Source organism: Pan paniscus, chromosome 19, assembly GCF_029289425.2.
Source record: "Pan paniscus chromosome 19, NHGRI_mPanPan1-v2.0_pri, whole genome shotgun sequence".
In the NCBI taxonomy this organism is placed as follows: Eukaryota; Metazoa; Chordata; class Mammalia; order Primates; family Hominidae; genus Pan; species Pan paniscus.
This window is the reverse complement of record NC_073268.2, coordinates 60,798,147-60,819,196: the sequence shown is the minus strand read 5'-3', so window position 1 is coordinate 60,819,196 and position 21,050 is coordinate 60,798,147. Positions and strand designations below refer to the sequence as shown.

The 21,050-nt window shown below is 42.5% G+C and overlaps 1 protein-coding gene across 4 annotated transcripts in view; it reads left to right on the top strand.

Moving 5' to 3' along the window:
• ARHGAP44 (Rho GTPase activating protein 44) overlaps window positions 1-21,050 on the top strand; it is a 201,825-nt gene that overhangs the window by 140,073 nt on the left and 40,702 nt on the right. For all 4 annotated transcript variants that reach the window (XM_003829383.6, XM_008954752.6, XM_003829384.7 and 1 more), the window contains exons 8-12: window positions 11,420-11,488; window positions 13,952-14,033; window positions 14,433-14,560; window positions 19,489-19,600; window positions 19,998-20,079. In XM_003829383.6, the coding sequence (XP_003829431.3) occupies window positions 11,420-11,488; window positions 13,952-14,033; window positions 14,433-14,560; window positions 19,489-19,600; window positions 19,998-20,079 (473 nt within the window). The remainder of the gene's footprint in view (window positions 1-11,419; window positions 11,489-13,951; window positions 14,034-14,432; window positions 14,561-19,488; window positions 19,601-19,997; window positions 20,080-21,050) is intronic.

Genomic DNA, 21,050 nt, shown 5'->3' with positions numbered 1-21,050 from the left:
TTCCCATCTCCTTTTCTTGCAAATATTTCACAGGACTTAGTTAGCAATAGACCATTCACGATGCTCTGTGTATATGTACATCTCTTTACCTGCATATATGTCAGCTTGGGTTTCTAAGGAAACCAAAACTCTGTTTAGACTCAAGGAACAAAAACATCACATTTCTGTAACTATTCTGGGAACCTGTCCTCATCACATCCAGTTTTGAAGGAGAATAACCAGTTTGCCTGTGGACATCTCTGTTCTTCATGGCTCTGTCTAGTCTTAGCTTGTCCATAGGCTTTTTCTCTTACAGCCAACCTGTGCAAGTGGCTTTGACCTTGCATTCAGGTGTCATTCAGAATCAGGGAGAATTTCTCTCTAGAATTAGAAACATTGAAAGATTTTTAAAGAATTCATTATCTCCCAGCCTACAGTACTATGGAATCAAGCAAAGTAAGACTAGTACTTCATATGCCAGATTTTTTGTGAGTGCAGCTGATTTGTCATTTGAACTCCTGCATACATGCCAAATATCTGGCTTGTGTGGTATTCCTGAAGCATAACTCTTCTCTCCTTCCAATTTCATTTTTACTGTGTATTCTTTTTTTATTCTTTTCTCTCTCTCTTTTTTATTTTTGAGGCAGAGTTTCGTTCTTGTTGCCCATGCTGGAGTGCAATGGCACGGTCTCGGCTCACCGCAACTTCCGTCTCCCAGTTTGAAGTGATTCTCCTGCCTCAGCCTCCCAAGTAGCTGGGATTATAGGTGCACACCACCACGCTTGGCTAATTTTTTTTGTATTTTTAGTAGAGACGGGGGTTTTACCATATTGGCCAGGCTGGTCATGAACTCCTGATCTCAGGTGATCTACCTGCCTCGGCCTCACAAAGTGCTGGGATTACAGGCGTGAGCCACCGTGCCTGGCCTACCGTCTATTTTTTAACTATCTACCATGGATCTATGTTCCTCTGTTAAGAATTCTTTTTTCTTTTAATTTATTTTTCAATAGACAAGAGAGGGTGGTGGTAAGCAGGGATGCTGGATGTGAATATCCAAATAGATCAGGATAAAAGTTCAGTAGCTTTATCCATTCCTGTCTAGCTTATATTCGCTATTGTGCCAAAAATGTATTCATTTCCTCTTCAAAGATTCGTAGTACATGTTCAGCATAATGAGTTAAAAAATACAAAAATATATAAAGAAAAACACTAATATTCTCTCCCTTCCTGTCCAGCAACCTTTCTGTTTCCAAACAGGGTAGAAACCTCCCCGCCAATATTTGTTAAGACTTCATTATGACAATGCACTTTGTTAGGTGCCAAGCAGCCATAACAGTTATAAGGATAAGGAAGCCAGTGCTAGATAGAACCTGTTATATCATACTCCAGACTTTTCTTCATAATCATACATAGTCATAGCATTTTTCTAGTTATTTATATGTTTGTTTGTTTTTGTTTTTGTTTTGTTTTGAGACAGAGTCTTGTTCTGTTACCCAGGCTGGAGTACAGTGCTGTGATCTCGGCTCATTGCAACCTCTGCCTCCCGGGTTCAAGCAATTCTTATGCCTTAGCCTCCTGAGTAGCTGGGACTACAGGCGCATGCCACCACTCCTGGCTAATTTTTATATTTTTAATAGAGACAGGGTTTCGCCGTGTTGGCCAGGCTGGTCACAAACTCCTGACCTCAGGTGATCTGCCCGCCTCAGCCTCCCAAAGTGCTAGGATTACAGGTGTGAGCTACCACGCCCGGCCTATATGTTTGTTTCTAATAAAACAGTCATATTGTTTATATTAATCTACCATTTAATTTTCTCAGTTAACACCACATCCTGAACATCTCTCTAGGTTAGTAGCTGTAGTTCTAACTTAGTCTTTTTTATTTATTTATTTATTTTGAGACGGAGTCTCGCTCTGTCGCCCAGGCTGGAGTGCAGTGGCGGGATCTCTGCTCACTGCAAGCTCCTCCTCCCAGGTTCACACCATTCTCCTGCCTCAGCCTCCCAAGTAGCTGGGACTACAGGCGCCCGCCACCAGGCCCGGCTAATTTTTTTGTATTTTTTTAGTAGAGACGGGGTTTCACCATGTTAGCCAGGATGGTCTCAATCTCCTGACCTCATGATCCACCTGCCTCGGCCTCCCAAAGTGCTGGGATTACAGGCATGAGCCACCGCACCCAGCCGTTAGTCTTTTTTATAAATTGCATGATATTCCACAGTAGGGATACACACACACACACACACACACACACACACACACACACACACACACATCATGATTTATTTAGCTATTTTCCTATTAATGGATGTTCAAACTGGTGTGTTGTAGTTTTAGTTTTTGGCATTCCCAAAAATGATACAATAAATATATACTTATATGTATATCCTTATACCCTGGTAATTTTTTTTCTATAGGATAGATTCCAAGAAGTGACATTTTTAGGTCAGAGTCTATGCATACATTTTTAAATTTTCATAGCTATTGACAGTTTACTTCTCTGAAAAGGAAATTGCATTTTACATTTCAACCAGCAATATATAAAATTGCACATTTTTCTTCATCTCGTAATGCATGTTGCTCCTATTTTCAATTTTTGCCAATTTGGTGAGGGAAGAAAAACTACCGCTTCACTATTGTGTTCTTAATTTCCCTGCATATAAATGTTGATGAGTATCATGTATTTATTGGACATTCTTCATGTATTTATACACATTCTTAATTTGGTGAATTGCCTATTTGCATTGGCAATTGGCCCAGTATTTCTATTGTTTTTCTAAAATATCAATTTATAAAAATTATCTATGTATCAGCAGTTTTAAACTTTTTTCTGCCTGCTGTGCTGCAGATACCTTTTCCAGTCTGCCATTTGTCTTTTGACTTTATGTTGACATCTGCCATTAAAAATTTAATAATGTGTTTCCTTTGCATGGGAAAAGATCCTGGGTAGCCCTTTGGATATCTTCTACACAAAAGTTAAATGATTTTTCTTCTTTAATTTTATGTTAATGTTTTAAATTCATGTTATACACCTATTTTATATACTTTAATACATCTGAAATTTATTTTTGTATATGATGTGAGGTAGGGGTTTCTTTCTTTTTTTTTTTTTTTCCAGATAGATAGTCAGTTATGCCAGCATCATTTGTTAAATAAGCCACCTTCCCCTGAAGTGAAATTTCACTATCTAATTACTCTAATTTATTTCTGGACTCTATGTTTCATTAATCTGTTTGCCTGCACCTGAGACGATAGTATACAGTTTCTATTCTAATGATTTCATAGCAAATATAATCTTCAGTAAGGTAGCCCCCACTCCTTTTTTTGTAGTTATCTTGGCTAGTCTGTTACATCCATTTTATTATATGAACTTTGAAATGATCATATCCAGTTCATGAAACCCTACATTGTGCTCAAGGGAGTCTCATTTGTGTGCTGAACTGACCTCCTTGAGAGTGCTTAATGCTGGTTTTGTTAAAGTTCTCTTCTGATTATTCTTTTATTTTTACTTTGTTGGTTGCCAACTGTTTTAAATATCTACCTTGGTTTTCCTACCTCCCCTTGCTGGGTTTCCTCGAATGGGTTATTTCCCCTGATCTCTTCATGGTTTTATATTTCCTCAGCAGGCAAGTGTTTGGAATCTCCTATATTGTGGCAAACCAGCCAAGTGCAAGTTTGTAGGCTGAAAGTTAATGAAGTAGTAATCTGATTCCTCTTTTTTGAGGAGCAAGCAGAGCTCCCCAGATCTTTGGGAACCAGAGAGATTTAGCCCACCAGGAAAACCAAGTCAAGATGCGTTCCATAAGACAAAACCCACTGAGCCCTCAGGCAGGCTTGCAGGTGCAGCACTGCCTTCCTGTGTTCTTTCAGGAGCCCATCCAAACCCTGCCTTCCTCCCTACTTCAAGATGAGACAAGCCCAACTCTTCACAAGTGGTACTTGCTTTCTCTTTTCTTCCCAAGGCTTTCTATAAAAGACCCCTGAATCAATACATCCAAGGAAGTATAAGTAGTTGGTAATTTTTCAATAAGAGGAGAGAAAGTGAAGAAGGACCTGTGAGCAATGATGTAACAATAGAGAAGACAGTGAATAGAAACCTAATCCACTTGGCGACAGCAGTATCAGTTCCATTTTGCTTCGTACAGGAGACTGGCTGCAGTCTTAGGATTTTCACTGTAAAGTGACACTTTCCATCATCACCTTTCCTGCTTTTATCTCCCCATATTTCATCACATAAATTCTTTTTTTTTTTTTGAGACGGTGTCTGGCTCTGTCGTCCAGGCTGGAGTGTGGTGGCACGATCTCGGCTCACTGCAAGCTCCGCCTCCTGGGTTCATGCCATTCTCCTGCCTCAGCCTCCCGAGTAGCTGGGATTACAAGCGCCTGCCACCATGCCCGGCTAATTTTTGTATTTTTAGTAGAGACAGGGTTTCACCGTGTTAGCCAGGATGGTGTCGATCTCCTGACCTCGTGATCCACCCGCCTCAGCCTCCCAAAGTGCTGGGATTACAGGCGTGAGCCGCCGTGCCTGGCCATCACATAAATTCTTATCCTTGCTTCACCCACGTCTCTGTTTCCTCATTTAGCCTTGTCCTCTCTCTCTCTTAGTTTGTATCTCTTCTTTTCCATTTTATTCTTCTTCAATGTATAATCTTTCCTTTTTGAAAGTCAAACTTGAGTCTGGGAAAGACAACAACAGCAAGACAGATGTCTAGCTCATTTTGTCCTCCCCACAATCTGAAGAGCACATATATTGTTAGACTAAAAGACAACCTTGAGTCCGAACCTACAATTCCTTACTACAAAATTAGTGCCACGTCATGGGAAGTAAATGAGATGCTGGAAGAACCCATGAGTACTCTCTAATTTGGAAGGCTGTGGAATGGTTGAGAAGCATTTACGTTACTTCAGATCCCTTCTGCCAAAAGTATCTAGCCCAGCAAACCTACGAGCAAGCGTGGCCACACCCAGTGGGAAGCCAACTGGTGGCAGAGCTTCCACTGGTGTGGATTTTTCTGAAACACCAGTGGAAGGATAGGAATAAATAGGAGGAGCACAGAGGACTTGGGGGCAATGAAATTATTCTCTAGGATACTATAATGGTGGATACATTCACATACATTTGTCAAAGCCCCCAGAATATACAACACTAGGAGTGAACCCCTAAGTAGACTATGAACTATGGAAGACAATGATGCACCAATACAGGTTTATCAATTGTAAACCTGGGCTGGGACCTTCCTTGGCGTGTGAGGCAGGAGTACCACAAGGAGGCTGGACACAGCCAGATCATTTACCTAACATGGAGGACAGAAGACATCATGTACAAAGATGTTCTTTGGTCTGTTAGCTTCAACAAATTCAAATAATTTTTATTATGATTTCTGAAGTTGCCTGCAGGCATCCTCTGTGGCAGCAGCCCCGCAGGTTCTGAGTCACTAAATTTATATCGGACAGAACTTAGATCTGAGAAGATTCTATCAGAATAGGCAGGAGGGGCAGGAAAGAGATGCTTACCATTTTAAGGTCAAAAAATAATCCTGAATAGATTATTTTTCTATGTTGAAGATAATAATAAAGTACTCAAAAAGAGAACACTTTAAAAAATATTTACTTATGATAAAAATAAATTTCAGACAACATGTCTTGATGCCTCAAATACGATTAAAGGGCATATGGGCCGGGTGCGGTGGCTCACGCCTGTAATCCCAGCACTTTGGGAAGCTGAGGCGGGTGGATCACCTGAGGTTAGGAGTTCAAGACCAGCCTGACCAACATGGTGAAATACTCTACTGAAAATACAAAAATTAGCTGGGTGTGGTGGCTCATACCTATAATTCTAGCTACTTGGGAAGCCAAATAAGGAGAATCACTTGAACCTGGGAGGTGGAGGTTGCAGTGAGCTGAGATTGCAACATTGCACTCCAGCTGGGGCAACAGAGTGAGACTCCATCTCAAAAAAAAAAAAAATCAAGGGAATATGGATTTTAGGCACCAATAGATAAAGGTGAGATAAAATTGTCAAGTAAAGTGGAGAGGGAACTGAATGAGATTAGGAAATATTTTTTAAGTAGAAAAATAATGCAGGTATGGAATCGATTTTAGTGAACAACAGAATTGACACTGCAGAAAGGTGAGCCAATGATGTAGAGAAAAATTTGAGAATTTCTTCTAGAATGTTAAGGTGAGAGCCAAAAAGAATGAAAGAAAAGATGGCAGATGTTGAAGATAATGGAAAACCAATGTACAGATAATAGGGGATCCTGAAAAATAAGCCAAACAAATCAGAAGAGCATAGAAAAATAAAATTGACTTGCATCAAAGATCTCAATCTCAAATCTGTGATTCTGAAAAACAGAGATTTTGCACTTTTCTTTACCTTTGAAATGATTTTTTAAACAAACATTCTTAAATCGGTAAACTTTATTTTTTAGAGCACTTCTAATTTTGCAGCAAAATTAAGTGGAATATAAAGAGGCCTCCCATATATGTCATTCCCCCACAAACATACAACCTCCCCCAATGTCAACATCACACACACAGTGGTAGAGTCTGTTACAATTGATGAACCTGTATTGGTGCCTCATTGTCTTCCATAGTTCATAGTCTACTTAGGGGTTCACTCCTAGTGTTGTATGTTCTGGGGGCTTTGACAAATGTATGTGAATGTATCCACCATTATAGTATCCTAGAGAATAATTTCATTGCCCCCAAGTCCTCTGTGCTCCTCCTATTTATTCCTCCCTGCTGACCCTTGACAACCACTGATCTTTTTATTGTTTACATGGTTTTGTCTTTTCCAGAAAGTCATATAGCTGGAATCCTACAGTATGTAGCCTTTCCAGACTGGCTTCTTTCACATAGTAATATGCATTTCAGTTTCCTTCAAGTCTTTTCATGGCTTAACAGCTCATTTCTTTTTAGCCCTGAATAATATTTCATTGTCTGGATATACCACAGTCTATCCACTCGCCTACTGAAGGACATTTTTGTGGCTGCCAAGTTTGGGCAATTATGAACAAAGATGCTGTAAACATCCACATGCAAGCTTTTATGTGACATACGTTTTCCATTCATTTGGGCAAATGCCAAAGAGCATAATTGCCTGATCATATGGTGAGAGTATGTTTAGTTTTGTAAGAAACTGTCATACTGTCTTCCAAAGTGACTATACTCTGTATTCCCACCAGCAATATATGAGAGGTCCTGTTGCTCCACATCTGTGCCTGCATTTAGTGTTGTCAGTGTTTTGGATTTTGGCCATTTCAATTAAGGTTCTGATCCTTGTTCAGTCTGTTTTTTGCCTTTTACTGTGTTTGTAATTTTTTGTTGAAAGGCGGACATGATGTATTATAAAAGAAACAGCGGTAAATAGTTCTTTCGTGATGTGGTAAGGTGTGGGAGAAGGGGAAGCATTCATAGTGCTATGATCGGTCTCTTTCTTTTGGTGAGCCTGTGCCTTAGGGCTGCGAATTTCACCAGTGCCTCTCATTTTGTTGTTATTTTAATTATTATTATTCCTTTCTTAGGTGGGACAGAATGGCTAGAGGGGGTTGGAGTTGAGTATTTCCCTTCCTCTTGGTAGGTTAGGCAATTTTAAAAGCCCAATAGTTTAGGCTTGGGTAAAATAATTTCTCTTTAGGGGAGACCTTGTTAAGAATGGAGTACTCTAGTATATTTCAAAATGGCTACTTTTTTCCTCCTGGTGCTGAAAGCAGGAGAGGATTTTTCTCTGAAATTTCCTGTGAGAACCTGGTCTTAGAGCTCCTAGAGGTAAAAGTGGGTCCCCCTGGAGGATTTAACTTTCACACTTGTCCATGCTGGGCCTCCATCAACTCGTCAATTACAGTACTGGTTTTCCTGCCCCAGTACTGATTTCCGCAGAGGTTTCTGCTAGTAGCTTTTTACTTCAGTGAGTTATAATTCTTGTGTTTGCCTGCCTGTGTCTCCAATTTTCAGGGCAGCAGTTTGCTCTGTGAACTCACTTCACTGCCAAATCTAAGAGTTGTTGAGTTTCAGTTTGTTCAGCTTTTTACCTGTTAGTACTGACTTCAAAGCCCCCTACGTGCTGAACCAGAAACTGGAAGTCAACAATAAAAATCAAGGTGTGATTTTCACCAAGAAAAATTATTTAAAAGACCAGTATTTATAAATATCTTGGAGGCTTTTTTAAACAACAGAATATTTAAAATCCTACCATTGGCCAGGCGTGGTGGCTCACACCTGTAATCCCAGCACTTTGGGAGGCCGAGGTGGGCGGATTGCCTGAGGTCAGGAGTTTGAGACTAGCCTGACCAATATGGTGAAACCTTGTCTCTTCTAAAAATACAGAAATTAGGTGGGTGTGGTGGCATGTCCCTGTAGTCCCAGCTCAGGAGGCTGAGGCAGGAGAATCGCTTGAACCTGGAAGACGGAGGTTGCAGTGAGCCAAGATTGTGCCACTGCACTCCAGCCTGGGTGACAGAAAAAAAAAAAAAAAATTCTACCATAAAATCATGAGCTATTCTACCACAAACTCATGAATTGTAAAATATTGCTAACAAGATTTGACAAGAAGACAATCTTTGACAATATAATGACAAGAAGACATTATAAAATTGAGAGTTGTTTCTAGATGAGAAGAGTTAATATTATAAACATTTTGAATTTCCCAGAATTAATTTGATTAATACTGTAGTAAGTAGATATAATTGTAGTAAATTTTTTAAAGAATGAAAAAAGATTTCAAAAGTTAATATGGAAGAATTACTAGAGCTTTGAATCACTAGTTCTTAAAATACATTATACAGTCACATGATTAAAACTTAGGAACTATTTCAGAAATATATAGATCAGTAAAAAAAAGACATTCCAGCATGAAGAAAATCCAAATACAATGTGATTTCATCTGATAAATAAGACATTTTCATACCATAGAGCAGTCTGCTCAATTCATGAACAGTTCTGGGACATTTGGTTAGCTATATATTAAAAAAACAAAACAAAAAAAAAAAAAACAGCTGCCTGGTGGGATTACAGGTTAATTTGGTTACTTTTTTATTTTTCTGAGTGTGGATTAGTTGTAAAATCAGAAAACAGGATTTTTCAAATGGCATTAAATTCTGTTGATTAATGATGAAAGGGTTTTTTACCTTTATAAAGAAAATTTGCTAATGATTTAGATAAATGAGAATTTGATTTATAGTTTCCTTACTTGAAGTGTGATTTTTTTGGAATCCATATTGTTAGCTTAACAACACAGTAATCCAATCATGCCTTTAAAAATCCTTTCTTCTTCCTGAGGGCACATATAGATTTTTGTAGGGTCATCTGTTAGAGAAGCACAGATGCCGAGATGTTGAAGGTGTATTTGATGCAACGTTTAGTCCTTCAGGGCCTTCTTTCCTTTCCTCTGTCTACTGAGCCATTTGTATCACTTAACTCTTTGTTTTTCTCTGACTTGAAATGTCCTCCTCCAGCTGCCTGGCTGGTGATGGATATCTCCTGAGCAAAGCTGCTGCAGGGAAGACAGACAGGGTTGATTCCCACCTTGGCAGCCTACAAAAGCATTCATTTAAGGGACCTCAGGTGAAATGGAGCCGAGGTGATGTTTGAGCCTATTTTATTATTCTTTGGGAAATTTACCATCCTTGAGCCTTGATTTTTTTTTTCATCTGTTCATTCAGCAAACAGTTGTGGCGCCCCTACTGTGCTAAACACTTTGAGACAGTGGGTGACAGACAGATAAGATCCTTGAACTCTTGCTACCTATGGATCTGAAATTGGAAATTCAATACTAAACCTAAGAGAGTTAGAGGAGAATTCCTTGTAACATTGTGCCTGGCATCTAGACCCAATGAATGTTAACTTCTTTATTATTATTATTTTTTTATTTTGAGACAGAGTCTCGCTCTGTCACCCAGGCTGGAGTGGAGTGTTGTGATCTCAGCTCACTGCAAGCTCCGCTTCCTGGGTTCACGCCATTCTCCTGCCTCAGCCTCCAGAGTAGCTGGGACTACAGGCGCCCACCACCATGCCTGGCTAATTTTTTGTATTTTTTGGTAGAGATGGGGTTTCACCGTGTTAGCCAGGATGGTCTCGATCTCCTGACCTCGTGATCCGCCTGCCTCGGCCTCCCAAAGTGCTGGGATTACAGGCGTGAGCCACCGCGCCCGGCCAATGAATCTTAGCTTCTTTTACTCTTTCTTTATTCTGTGAAACTGGACCAAGCATAACATTGTCTAATCTGTACTTCAAGCTCTCTGGAGAGCACACTTCCTCTTTTCACTCTGTGAGTCTGTTCTGTTGCCTTGTGTACAAGAACTCTTGAATGATGTTCTCAGCAATTGCTTGCCTGTCACAGATACTGAAAATGAAACGTATTGCTCCTGCAAATCCCAGTGTTCTTAATGAGAATAGGCTTAATTAGCAGCTAGAGAGACTGAGGGTTATGGGGTTGGTACAGATTGCTTGAGGTTTCATGGAAGAGCCTCTTCCTGAAGCATATAGTTACCTGCTTTCATTAGTTCAGCATCTAGGTCAGCTTTCTTGTGCTGTTGCCATGTTTGCCCCAACCTGAACACGTAGGCTCTTCTCTCCTCAACTAAGTGCCTCTTCTAAGGATCTCCAGCCTAGAGCAGCTGCACAGGGAGGAACCTTAGAGATTGTATGACTTGAGCAAGCAAGTTCGGATAAGTGACATGCTCAAAAATACGGTTAATGACAGAGTCTACATTCTGCTCAAAATGTACTTCTATTGTGCCAGGCTGTGAGTGATTCCATAGAACTGAAAGCTGTTCTCCTTGGAGGACAAAACATTCCAGATTTCAATGCAGCATTGGGTCACCCAATCTCATGGACAACTGAATATAGTGAAGGATTGAGAACACCATTAGATCTGTGTGCAGTTTTGCATGAGTCCAGATTTTGCCAAGTTTTGAGTCAGCAATCCTTTCCCTGTGCACCTGTCTTATCCAAGCTTCCTCCAAATTGGTGCATTTCCATCTCTTTCCCATATGCTTGTGATCAACCAATCAGTGTTGAGTCAGTATTGAGAATGAAGGGAAGCAGACCAGTGGAATGATCAAAGAGAAGAAATGGCATTATCAAAAGAGCAGTAGCACAATGTGTGCTTGGAGCTTGCTTCAGAATAGGGGCACAAGCTGTAGAGATGGATGGAACTAATTTGCACATCACTCCTCTACACCAACTTTGACTTTAGCTGTGGTCCAAATGTCAAAATCTCTGGGGAAATGACTGACATAGGTGTTCTTTTCAAACTTACGCATTTTTCAGAGCTGTGGTTGACAAATACGGAAATGCCCATGGAAAGTTTGTATCATATCAAGTGTTAAAAAGGAGATTAAGCAGTGTTTAAGGCTCTTTCTCATATGATGTGTTGACTTATGCATTAGCCACTCTCCGTTGGTTTATGTTTTACCTTGGTTGTATATTTTACCTTGCACAGGACCAGCTCTCAGCTGATATGTACAGTTTTGTGGCCAAAGAAATTGACTATGCAAACTACTTTCAAACGGTAAGTGCCCAGAAAGGTGAGATTGCTTAAAGGCTGTTCGTAGGAGAAGGGAATGTGGGCATGGAATTAAGAGTCCCTTAGTTGATCACATCATAGAAAAGGGTGGGAGCTTTGACCATTTTACTAGTGAATAAATCCTGCCATGCTCCTGATATGGATTTCTCCAAAAACCTTAGAATAAAACTCAATCCCATCCCTCGGGATTATTGCAACTCAGTCCACTGATTCTCAGCCAGGAATAATTTTGTTCCTTCCCTTGGTGGGCAGTTGGCAATATCTGGAGACATTTTTGATTGTCACAGTTGTGGAGGGAGGTGCTACTGGCATTTAGAGGGCAGAGGCCAGAGATGCTTGTAAATATCCTGCAGTGCACAAGACAGCCCCCACACCAATGAATTATCCAGTCCAAAATGTCAGTAGGGCTGACATTAAGAAACTGTGGTCTGTGCTAACAAGGGGCTTGAGAAACATAGGAAGGCAATTCCTTCCCCCCGCACATTTTCTTTTTTAATCTAGATTTTATGAAAGGCAGTGACTGATAGGTATATGATGATTGATGTGGCCTGTTGGCCTGCCTCTCACCAATCAAAGTGATATAGACAGTAAGAAACAGGATCTGAGTCATCTAAACTTGAATAAACTGGTACAAATAATTAAGACCCAGGTTGTTTACCAGGGTAAATGCAAAGCAAGTCAAAAAACTTCGAGAGAGAAAAAAGTTCAAATAAAAAAAAAATCAGTTATGCTCACCTGCCTTTAAAGTTGGGAATAAAAGGCTAAGACCTAAAAGCTCTTGATTTATAATCGGGGAAGGAAAGGAATGATAAGGAAGGAAGGTAAGGAGAGGAAAATCAAGAAATTCTGCAAAGTTTAAAATGCTTTGATAAGTATGGTCAAACAACTGTGGGCTGTTAGAAATTTTCCAACATTTCATTAGTGGTTCAGAATGCAGAGAAGCCCCTTCTACTGGAAAAGGAGTTGATATGCATTACTTCCAACTTGGAAAGTTTAATTAATTAATTTATTTATTTTTATTTTTTGAGATGGAGTCTCGCTCTGTTGCCCAGGCTGGAGTGCAGTGGCGTGATCTCAGCTCACCACAACCTCCACCTCCTGGGTTAAGATGATTCTCCTGCCTCAGCCTCCCGACTAGCTGGGACTACAGGCGCATGCCGCCATGCCCAGCTAATTTTTGTATTTTTAGTAGAGATGTGGTTTCACTATGTTGGCCAGGCTGGTCTGGAACTCCTGACCTCGTGAGCTACCTCACCTCAGCCTCCCAAAGTGCTGGGATTATAGGCGTGAGCCACCGTGCCTGGTGGAAAGTTTATTTTAAAGTGGTAGAATTTTTTCAGGTGTATTCCATTGGTTGTATTCATGAAGGTAATATTTAATTTTAGAAACTCAAAGACATTAGAGTTTTACTGATGACCTCATTGACATTCCAAGCTTTACTAGACAGCCTAATTGTCATTCGGATACCATTTATTTCAATATTCTGATTTTTAAAAAAGTTCGTATTAGTTTTACTTTAATTTTACTTAGGGATATTAGTGTCCACCCTTCACAACAAGCCTTCAAGCAGATTAATTTCCTCTGTTTTCCTTATACATGCCCAGTTTTGGGGAAGGGATAGGAGGAGTCAGTAAACAAATGAAGTAACTAGTGTTTATGAGTTTCATCTGCTCTTATCAACATGTTGGCCACTTTTAATTAATGGGATGGTCAAAATAGAATACTTTGAAGGAATTTGTTCTTTGGACTGCATCATTTTCACCAAAGCAATCCCACCTCCAGGGTATTTGAAGAAGATTGCAGATCAAGCCACAAGTTTTCTGATCAGTTATATGTTAAACTAACTTTGCAGAAACAAAAGATGTATACAAGTTAATGACATTTAAGTCGTACATATCTCATAAGTAAATTATTTTTCATATTTATTTCAACAAATTTGTTTCTATTTTAAGAGATGGGGTCTTGCTATGTTGCCCAAGGTGGTCTTGAATTCCTGGGCTCAAGTGATCCTCCAGCCTCAGCCTCCTGAGTAGCTGGAATTACAGGCATGAGCCATCACACCTGACTCAGTAAATGTATTTCTAAATGTGTTTTCCATTTCCACTTGCTACAGTTACCCCTTTCTTTGTTGCCTTTTGCACTGAGGATGGGGTGCCAGAGGAAGAAGGGTGGTGATAAAATCAAGCTCTCTAAGCCATGTTCCAGCTCTTCAGAGCTCCCCCTATTCCTGTCTGGTTCTCCTGCTTCCCACATTTCCACTTGTAGTGACTTTGTTGTTATGGAGGCTAAAGAGGAAGCATGCTCATTATTTTAGGTAGATTGGAGGAGGGAATGGGTGACTACCTCCTTCCGCATGTGGAAGCACCTTTCTGCAAAATGCTTTGCATGCCATGGCAGCCTGTGTCCTTGCCCCTCACTAAGGGTGTTGCTTGCCTTGTGTCTTCTCAGCTAATAGAAGTGCAAGCTGAATACCACAGGAAGTCCCTGACACTATTGCAGGCTGTATTGCCTCAGATCAAAGCACAACAGGGTAAGTGCAGGCCTTCCCTGGAGAAGGGAGGGCCAGGGTGCCTGCTTGCCTTCCCGGATGAGATGAATTCCTTGTATGTCGTTGGCCCTAACACTCTGCCCAACAGGATCACCTGTAGATGAGCCTTTTGGACTTACTTCCAAACTGGTGCCTTGAGTCGGGGGTGCGTAGGGGTGCCCGTAGAACATTAACCCCAGTGGCCCTGGACGCAGTTGGCTGGCCATCCCCCACCACCCCCTCCAGTCCTCCTGTCATCCCTAAAACCACAGAATGGAGGCTCAATTGGGCCTCCCTTTCTTTGGTAATCTTAGGAGAATCTGGACGACAAAGGAAAGTGAGATTCCAGCATGAGTGAACTTGGCGAACAGCTGACTGACTCTTTCTCACTCCTCCCCTCAGAGGCCTGGGTAGAGAAGCCTTCCTTCGGGAAGCCGCTGGAGGAGCACCTTACCATCAGCGGCCGGGAGATCGCCTTCCCCATCGAGGCGTGTGTGACCATGCTGCTTGAGTGTGGGATGCAGGAGGAGGTAGGGCTGAGCACAGCCACACGCCGCCCCGGGCAGGTCTCCTCTTCCACGAGACAGAGCTTACAGGATCCTCTCTCCTGTACCATCTCCACTCCAGCCCCCACGAATCCAAATGGCTTAAGACAGTGGCTCAGACCCATCTTCTGCAGAGCACAAATTGATCCTGCATTTTACCGTGAGCCTTCATTTGACAAGAAGAGAGAATTGTGATGGCCATGAGGAACGGATGGCCATATTCTAGCCATTCTTTCCCCTGGTTTAACATGTTTGGATAATTTGGGCATTCTGCTATTTTTTTTTTTTTCTTTTGAGACAGAGTCTTGCTGTGGCACAAGGCTGGAGTGCAGTGGCGCGATCTTGGTTCACTGCAACCTCTGCCTCCTGAGTTCAAGTGATTCTCCTGCCTCAGCCTCCCAAGTAGCTGGGACTGCAGGCGTGTGCCACCACGCCCAGCTAATTTTTTTTTTTTTTTTTTTTTAGTAGCGATGGGGTTTCACCATGTTGGCCAGGATGGTCTTGATCCCTTGACCTTGTGATCCACCCGCCATGTCCTCCCAAAGTGCTGGGATTACAGGCGTGAGCCACGGCGCCCGACCCTGCTGCTGCTATTACTACTCCTTCTCCTTTCTCCTCCTCCTCTTCATCTTCCTTCTCTTCTTCTGCCTCTTCCTCTTGCTTAATAAGTTACCTAATTTTAGGTAATTTTAAAGGTTAAGGCTCTTAAACTTTTTTATCACAACTCTTATAGAGATCCTGAAAATATGATTGATAGATATATTAGAAAGTACTTTTTAAGAGCCACATGTAAAAAATGTCTATGAGAAATTTTTTTTTTCTTTTTGAGATGGAGTCTCACTCTGTCACCCAGGCTGGAGTGCAGTTGCAGGATCTCGGCTCACTGCAGCCTCCGCCTCCTGGGTTCAAGCGATTCTCCTGCCTCAGCCTCAGAGTAGCTGAGTTTACAGGCATGTGCCACCATGCCTGGCTAATTTTTGTATTTTTAGTAGAGACGAGGTTTCAATATGTTGGCCAGGCTAGTCTTGAACTCCTGACCTCAAGTGATCTGCCCACCTCCGCCTCCCAAAGTGCTGGGATTACAGGCATGAGCCACTGCACCTGACCCAAGAAGTTCTTGATAAGTGTTGTTTTATTGCTGTGTAAATCATTTCCTGGGAGATAGATCTCATCTTTGGTTTCTTCCATAGACTATTTTAATATCTTTACTCCGTCTTCCTTTGATCTGATTAGCCAATCAGTATTTATTTAGGGCATGCTGTACATGTTTTATTGAGCAAAGTATGAAATAGTGAGATAGGAGACTTATAAACTTATTGCCGGAGATGAGTCTAGCATCTCTCAGTTAAGCCTAATTCATCCAGAACAGTCTGTAAGTCGCTAAGGGAGCACTAAGTTATATGGGACAAAGTAAGGGCTATGGATGAGAAGGAAGCCAGTGAGCATGCGGGTGTATGTGGCATGCTTCCTGTAGGCCAGCCTGTTCTAGATGCTGGAAATTCGAAAAGGAATGGGAATAAATGTGTATTTTTAACACATTTTATATGCCAGGCATTTGCATGTTTGTTATCAAATTTTTTAGCTTAGCTTAGCTTAGCTTAGCTTAGCTTATGAGACAGGGTCTTGCTCTGTTGCCCAGGCTGGAGTGCAGTGACACGATCTTGGCTCACTGCAACCTCTGCCTTCCAGGTTCAAGTGATTCTCCTACTTCAGCCTCCCAAGTAACTGGGATTACAGGCTCCCAGAGCCTGTAATGGAATTTCAGCATGCTGGCCAGGCTGGTCTTAAACTCCTGACCTCAGGTAATCCGTCCACCTCGGCCTCCCAAAGTGCTGAGATTATAGGTGTGAGCCACCGCACTGGGCCTCAATTTAAAACCGAAAAGGTCTCTACCATCCCTGAGAGAGAGTTTCATGGAAGAAGATGAACTGGACCTTTTCTTTCCCTGAAATTTTTTTAAAAATTATGGAAAACCATAAACACATAAAGATAACATAATGAGCCTTACCACTCAGTTTATGGGCATTCTTGTTACGTTTCTGCCTCCATTTCCTGCCCCCAAACCCCTGCCTTGGATATTTTGAAGTACGACCTAGACATTATATCATTTCATTTATAATACTTAAGTATGTATCTCTGTAAGATAGCGGATGTTTTAAAATATAATTTTTGGCTGAGCACAGTAGTTCACACCTGTAATCCCAGCAGTTTGGGAGGCTGAGGTGGGAGGATCGCTTGAGCCCAGGAGTTCAAGACCAGCCTGGGCAACATAGTGAGATGCTCTCTAAAAAAAAAAAAAAAAAAAAGAAATTAGTTAAAAAATATAATAGGCTGGGCTTGGTGGCTCACACCTGTAATCCCAACACTTTGGGAGGCTGAGGAGGGCAGATCACCTGAGGTTAGGAATTCGAGACCAGCCTGGCCAACATGGTGAAACCCCGTCTCTACTAAAAATACAAAAATTAGCCAGGCATAGTGGCACACGCATCTGTAATCCCAGCTACTCAGGAGGCTGAGGCAGGAGAATGGCTTGAACTGGGGAAGCGGAGGTTGCAATGAGCCGAGATCACGCCACTGCACTCCAGCCTGGGCAATAGAGTGAGACTCTATCTAAAAAAAAAAAGTAATTAATATTCCCCAAAAAGTAACAGTAACCTATTAGAATCATCAAATATCTAATCAACATAAACTGGTTTTTGAAGAGCAGTACCTTTGACATCTCCCAGCTCCCTTCTCTGCCCTTTCTGGGCTACTCCATTCCTCAACAGACCTCGCTCTGTCACTTGCATTTTTTCCCTGTTTTGTGTCAGCAATTTACTTTTAGTAACAAATAGGTTCAAGTTTCCCCTAGCCTAAAAAAATATATCTCTTTTCAACACAACCACAGCCTCATATGTCTTCCCAATCTCTTTGGTTTTGTTTTTTATGCTACCCAATTTCTTAAAATAGCTCTCAACATTTGCAGCTCCTGCATCTTTGCCACCACCTACAGATCTTCCTCTGGTGTGGCTTCGCCCCTGTCACTGGGCTAAAACTGTCCTCCGGGATCCCCAGCAACCCCCAAATTGCCAAATCCGATGACTTACTGCCAGCCTCCTTGGCCACAGTGCTGCCTGGTGTTCCTAATGTAACCATCCTCGAAACTTCTAGTTCCTTTGGCCCTCTGGTTCCCTCTGGCCTCTGACCACAGGGGCATCAGGGTCCTCTGTTTGGCACCATGGTCCCACCCTGCCCTGCTAGTGATGCTCCTCAACCTCAGTGAGGACTCCCCCTGTGAAAAGGCTTCACTCGTGCTCACTGCCATCCTTCAGCATTTCCATGCACACTTTCCTCTAACACCCCCGAAACAGGACTCATTAGCTAATATAACAATCCCCTCCTCCACCTAGTTTTTATGCTTTGCTCAGTTACACAATCAAAAATCTAAAGGCTTATCTGTGACAGCTCTGTTTCCTTCTCTTTGGCATTTTCCATCACCAAATCCTATTGGCTCTTCTTGCATGGCAAGGGCATGGTTTTATGAAGATCTGAGTGACTCCTTTCATGTATTCTGCAGTTGGCTGTCTTTGTCGTAGCAGCCTTACTGATACACTCGTCCAAACATGTTCATGTAGCTTCCTCACATATATGCCCAAAGAGCTTTGCACATGTGTGTATCTGATGTACCCTATATTGAGAAGGGAGTTAGTGATCCTAGCAAGGCATAAGCTTGATATTCCAGAGTAGGAACACTTTTTCTAAAGGAAATTGGAAGTCTATATGGCCATAAAAGATTAAAGGAGTAAGGACTGTTCTGCCTGCTTGTTTATCAGCCTGTGGGTTGCATTACAGAATGCAAGGAACTAAGATGAAACAGAAACCGATAGGTCTTTAACCCGTGAGTCACTTACCTGTGACGTGGAGGTTTCTTTCCAACTCTGACCTGCATTCATCTTCTCTTCCACACAGCCCTCTCCTCTTCTCTTTCGCTTCATAGCTCCCTTTCACTCTCTAAGGTGCAGTGGTTCACTTGGAAGAAATGGCAGTGATTTGAAAATAACTCTTGAGAACGGAATGCAGAGGAATGGAAGGAGGCTACCTCACAAACCACCCCACCCAGTCTGCCCTTCCCCTGAAGGCATAGACTTTATTTGATTCTAAAAGTGTAGGCCGGGTGCTGTGGCTCACGCCTGTAATCCCAGCACTTTGGGAGGCTGAGGCAGGTGGATCACTTGAGGTCAGGAGTTCAAGACCAGCCTGGCCAACATGGCGAAACCCCATCTCTTCTAAAAATACAAAAAATTAGCTGGGCATGGTGGCGGGTGCCTGTAATCCCAGCTACTTGGGAGACTGAACACGAGAATTGCTTGAACCCGGGAGGCAGAGGTTGCACTGAGTCAAGATCGGGCCGCTGCACTCCAGCCCAGGCAACTGAGCCAGATTCTGTCTAAAAAACAAATAGACAAAAATAAAAAGTATAGCCCTGGTTCCTCCCAACACACACACACACACACACACACACACACACACACACACACACACACACACCCTGTAGACCTTCTCACATTCAACTTACCAGACTGACCAGGTCTTAGTCGAATTCTTCTCCAAGATTTATCTTACACGTACAAGAACAAGATGTCTAAGTGCCCAAGGTTCATTTATCCAGTAAATAGTTACTGAGCCAGTGTGATGAGCCACCCCTGCCTGAGGCTGTGGGGACACAACAGTGGGTAAAGCCAGTTCCTGCTCTGAAGTTGCTTATGTGCCAAGAGGGAGACATTGAGAAAGCAGGCAACTGGGGGATTGGGAGATGGTGTTGGGCAAATGCATGTAAGAGGTTTTGGAGAAAAGAAGCAGGCAGTTGCGGGGTCTCTGCGCTTTGATGTTGTACCTTGGAGTTGCTGTGCGCTGACCCTCTGTCCTGTTGGTAGGGACTCTTCCGAGTAGCCCCCTCTGCCTCCAAACTGAAGAAGCTGAAAGCGGCCCTGGACTGCTGCGTGGTGGATGTGCAGGAGTACTCGGCAGACCCCCATGCAATTGCAGGTGGGCACCTCTCAGCGCTCCTGTGTGCCATGGAGGCTCACAGGGAAGGGGTAGAGGGGAGGCTGTGTGGCTACAAGTCCAGGACACTCAAGTCAGTGGCTGCCCAAAGCACTTCAGATGTGTCCACTCAGTGCCCAGTTTCAGGGCTGGGTGCTCTGGCCCCTTGAAGGAAGGCCTCCCTGCATGCCAAGGGAAGACGAGGTAATCGTGGGAAGTAAGAGGGGCCAGGTCCCCTGTCAGAGCCTCATACCCATTTCCATAGGAAGCTACCATTTGCTGTTGACATGGTGGTCAGGAGGCCCATCCCCAGATGGAACCCACATAGGCAGTGCTGGCTGGTGGGTCTTGCCTCTGCCACATCATAACAGTTCACAACCAATATTTCATTCATGCCTAGGAGCTTTGAAATCTTACCTCCGAGAGTTGCCAGAACCTCTTATGACCTTTGAACTCTATGATGAGTGGATCCAGGCTTCCAAGTGAGTACCCCTTGTTTTGGAATGTCCTGTGAGTTACAGTTTATTTGGGAGTATGTGCTGAAATTATAGAAGCATGTAACCTATGATCTCGCAACCCCGTTTCTTGATCTCTGCCATGAAGGAGTGCTTATACATTTGCCCAAGGAGGCAGGTCCAGGGATATTGATGGTAGCATTATCTGAGATAGCAGAAGCCTAGAAGTCACTAAAGATTCATTGGAGAAGGGGGTTGGGAAGTGGCTAAGTAAACTGTGGAGTGTCTGTACCATCGCACACTCTGGAACAATTAAAAAATAGGTAGAGTTATTCATGCTAACATAAATAGATATGAAAGCAAGTTAACAAGGACTCCTGTGACATTCTATTGTTATAAAAACGAAAACAAACACCCAGCACACTTAAAACAATAGAATTTTAAAAGGACCTATATTTGTGTGTAACTGTATAAAAGAAAGTTCTGGAAGGGCTCACATAGGCTGACAGCAGTGATTCCTCCTGGCCAGAAAAGTAGGACAAGTGAGTGGGCATAGAGTCTTTACCCTCATCTATAATAGCTGAATATATTTTAACAATAAGTAATAATGAACTTAAAGGGAGGTCACGTGTCATGACATGTGGGCAGCAGCAGCCTCTCTTTCCCCTCCTGAAGATGCGCCCAAGGGAGAGGCCGCAGCCCAAAGCCAGGCGCAGGGCTGTAGCAGTGTGTCGGGAAGAGTACAGCTGCATGGAGCAGGCAAAGCCGCTAGCCCTGATGCATGCTCTGGCTCCCACGCATGGTTTTTGAGTCCTGGCTTATTTCCTCGGTTATGCATGCATTAGGATGGCATTGTATGTTCTTTTGGGCATAGGTAAGAGCTGTCTTAAGTAAATAGTATTGTTTGGAGGAATGTACTTTTACTGAGCGAATGGACCCCCACACAACAGCAGGGTGGGAGAATTGCTACCAGCACAAAGATGGTGGAGACAAGGGTA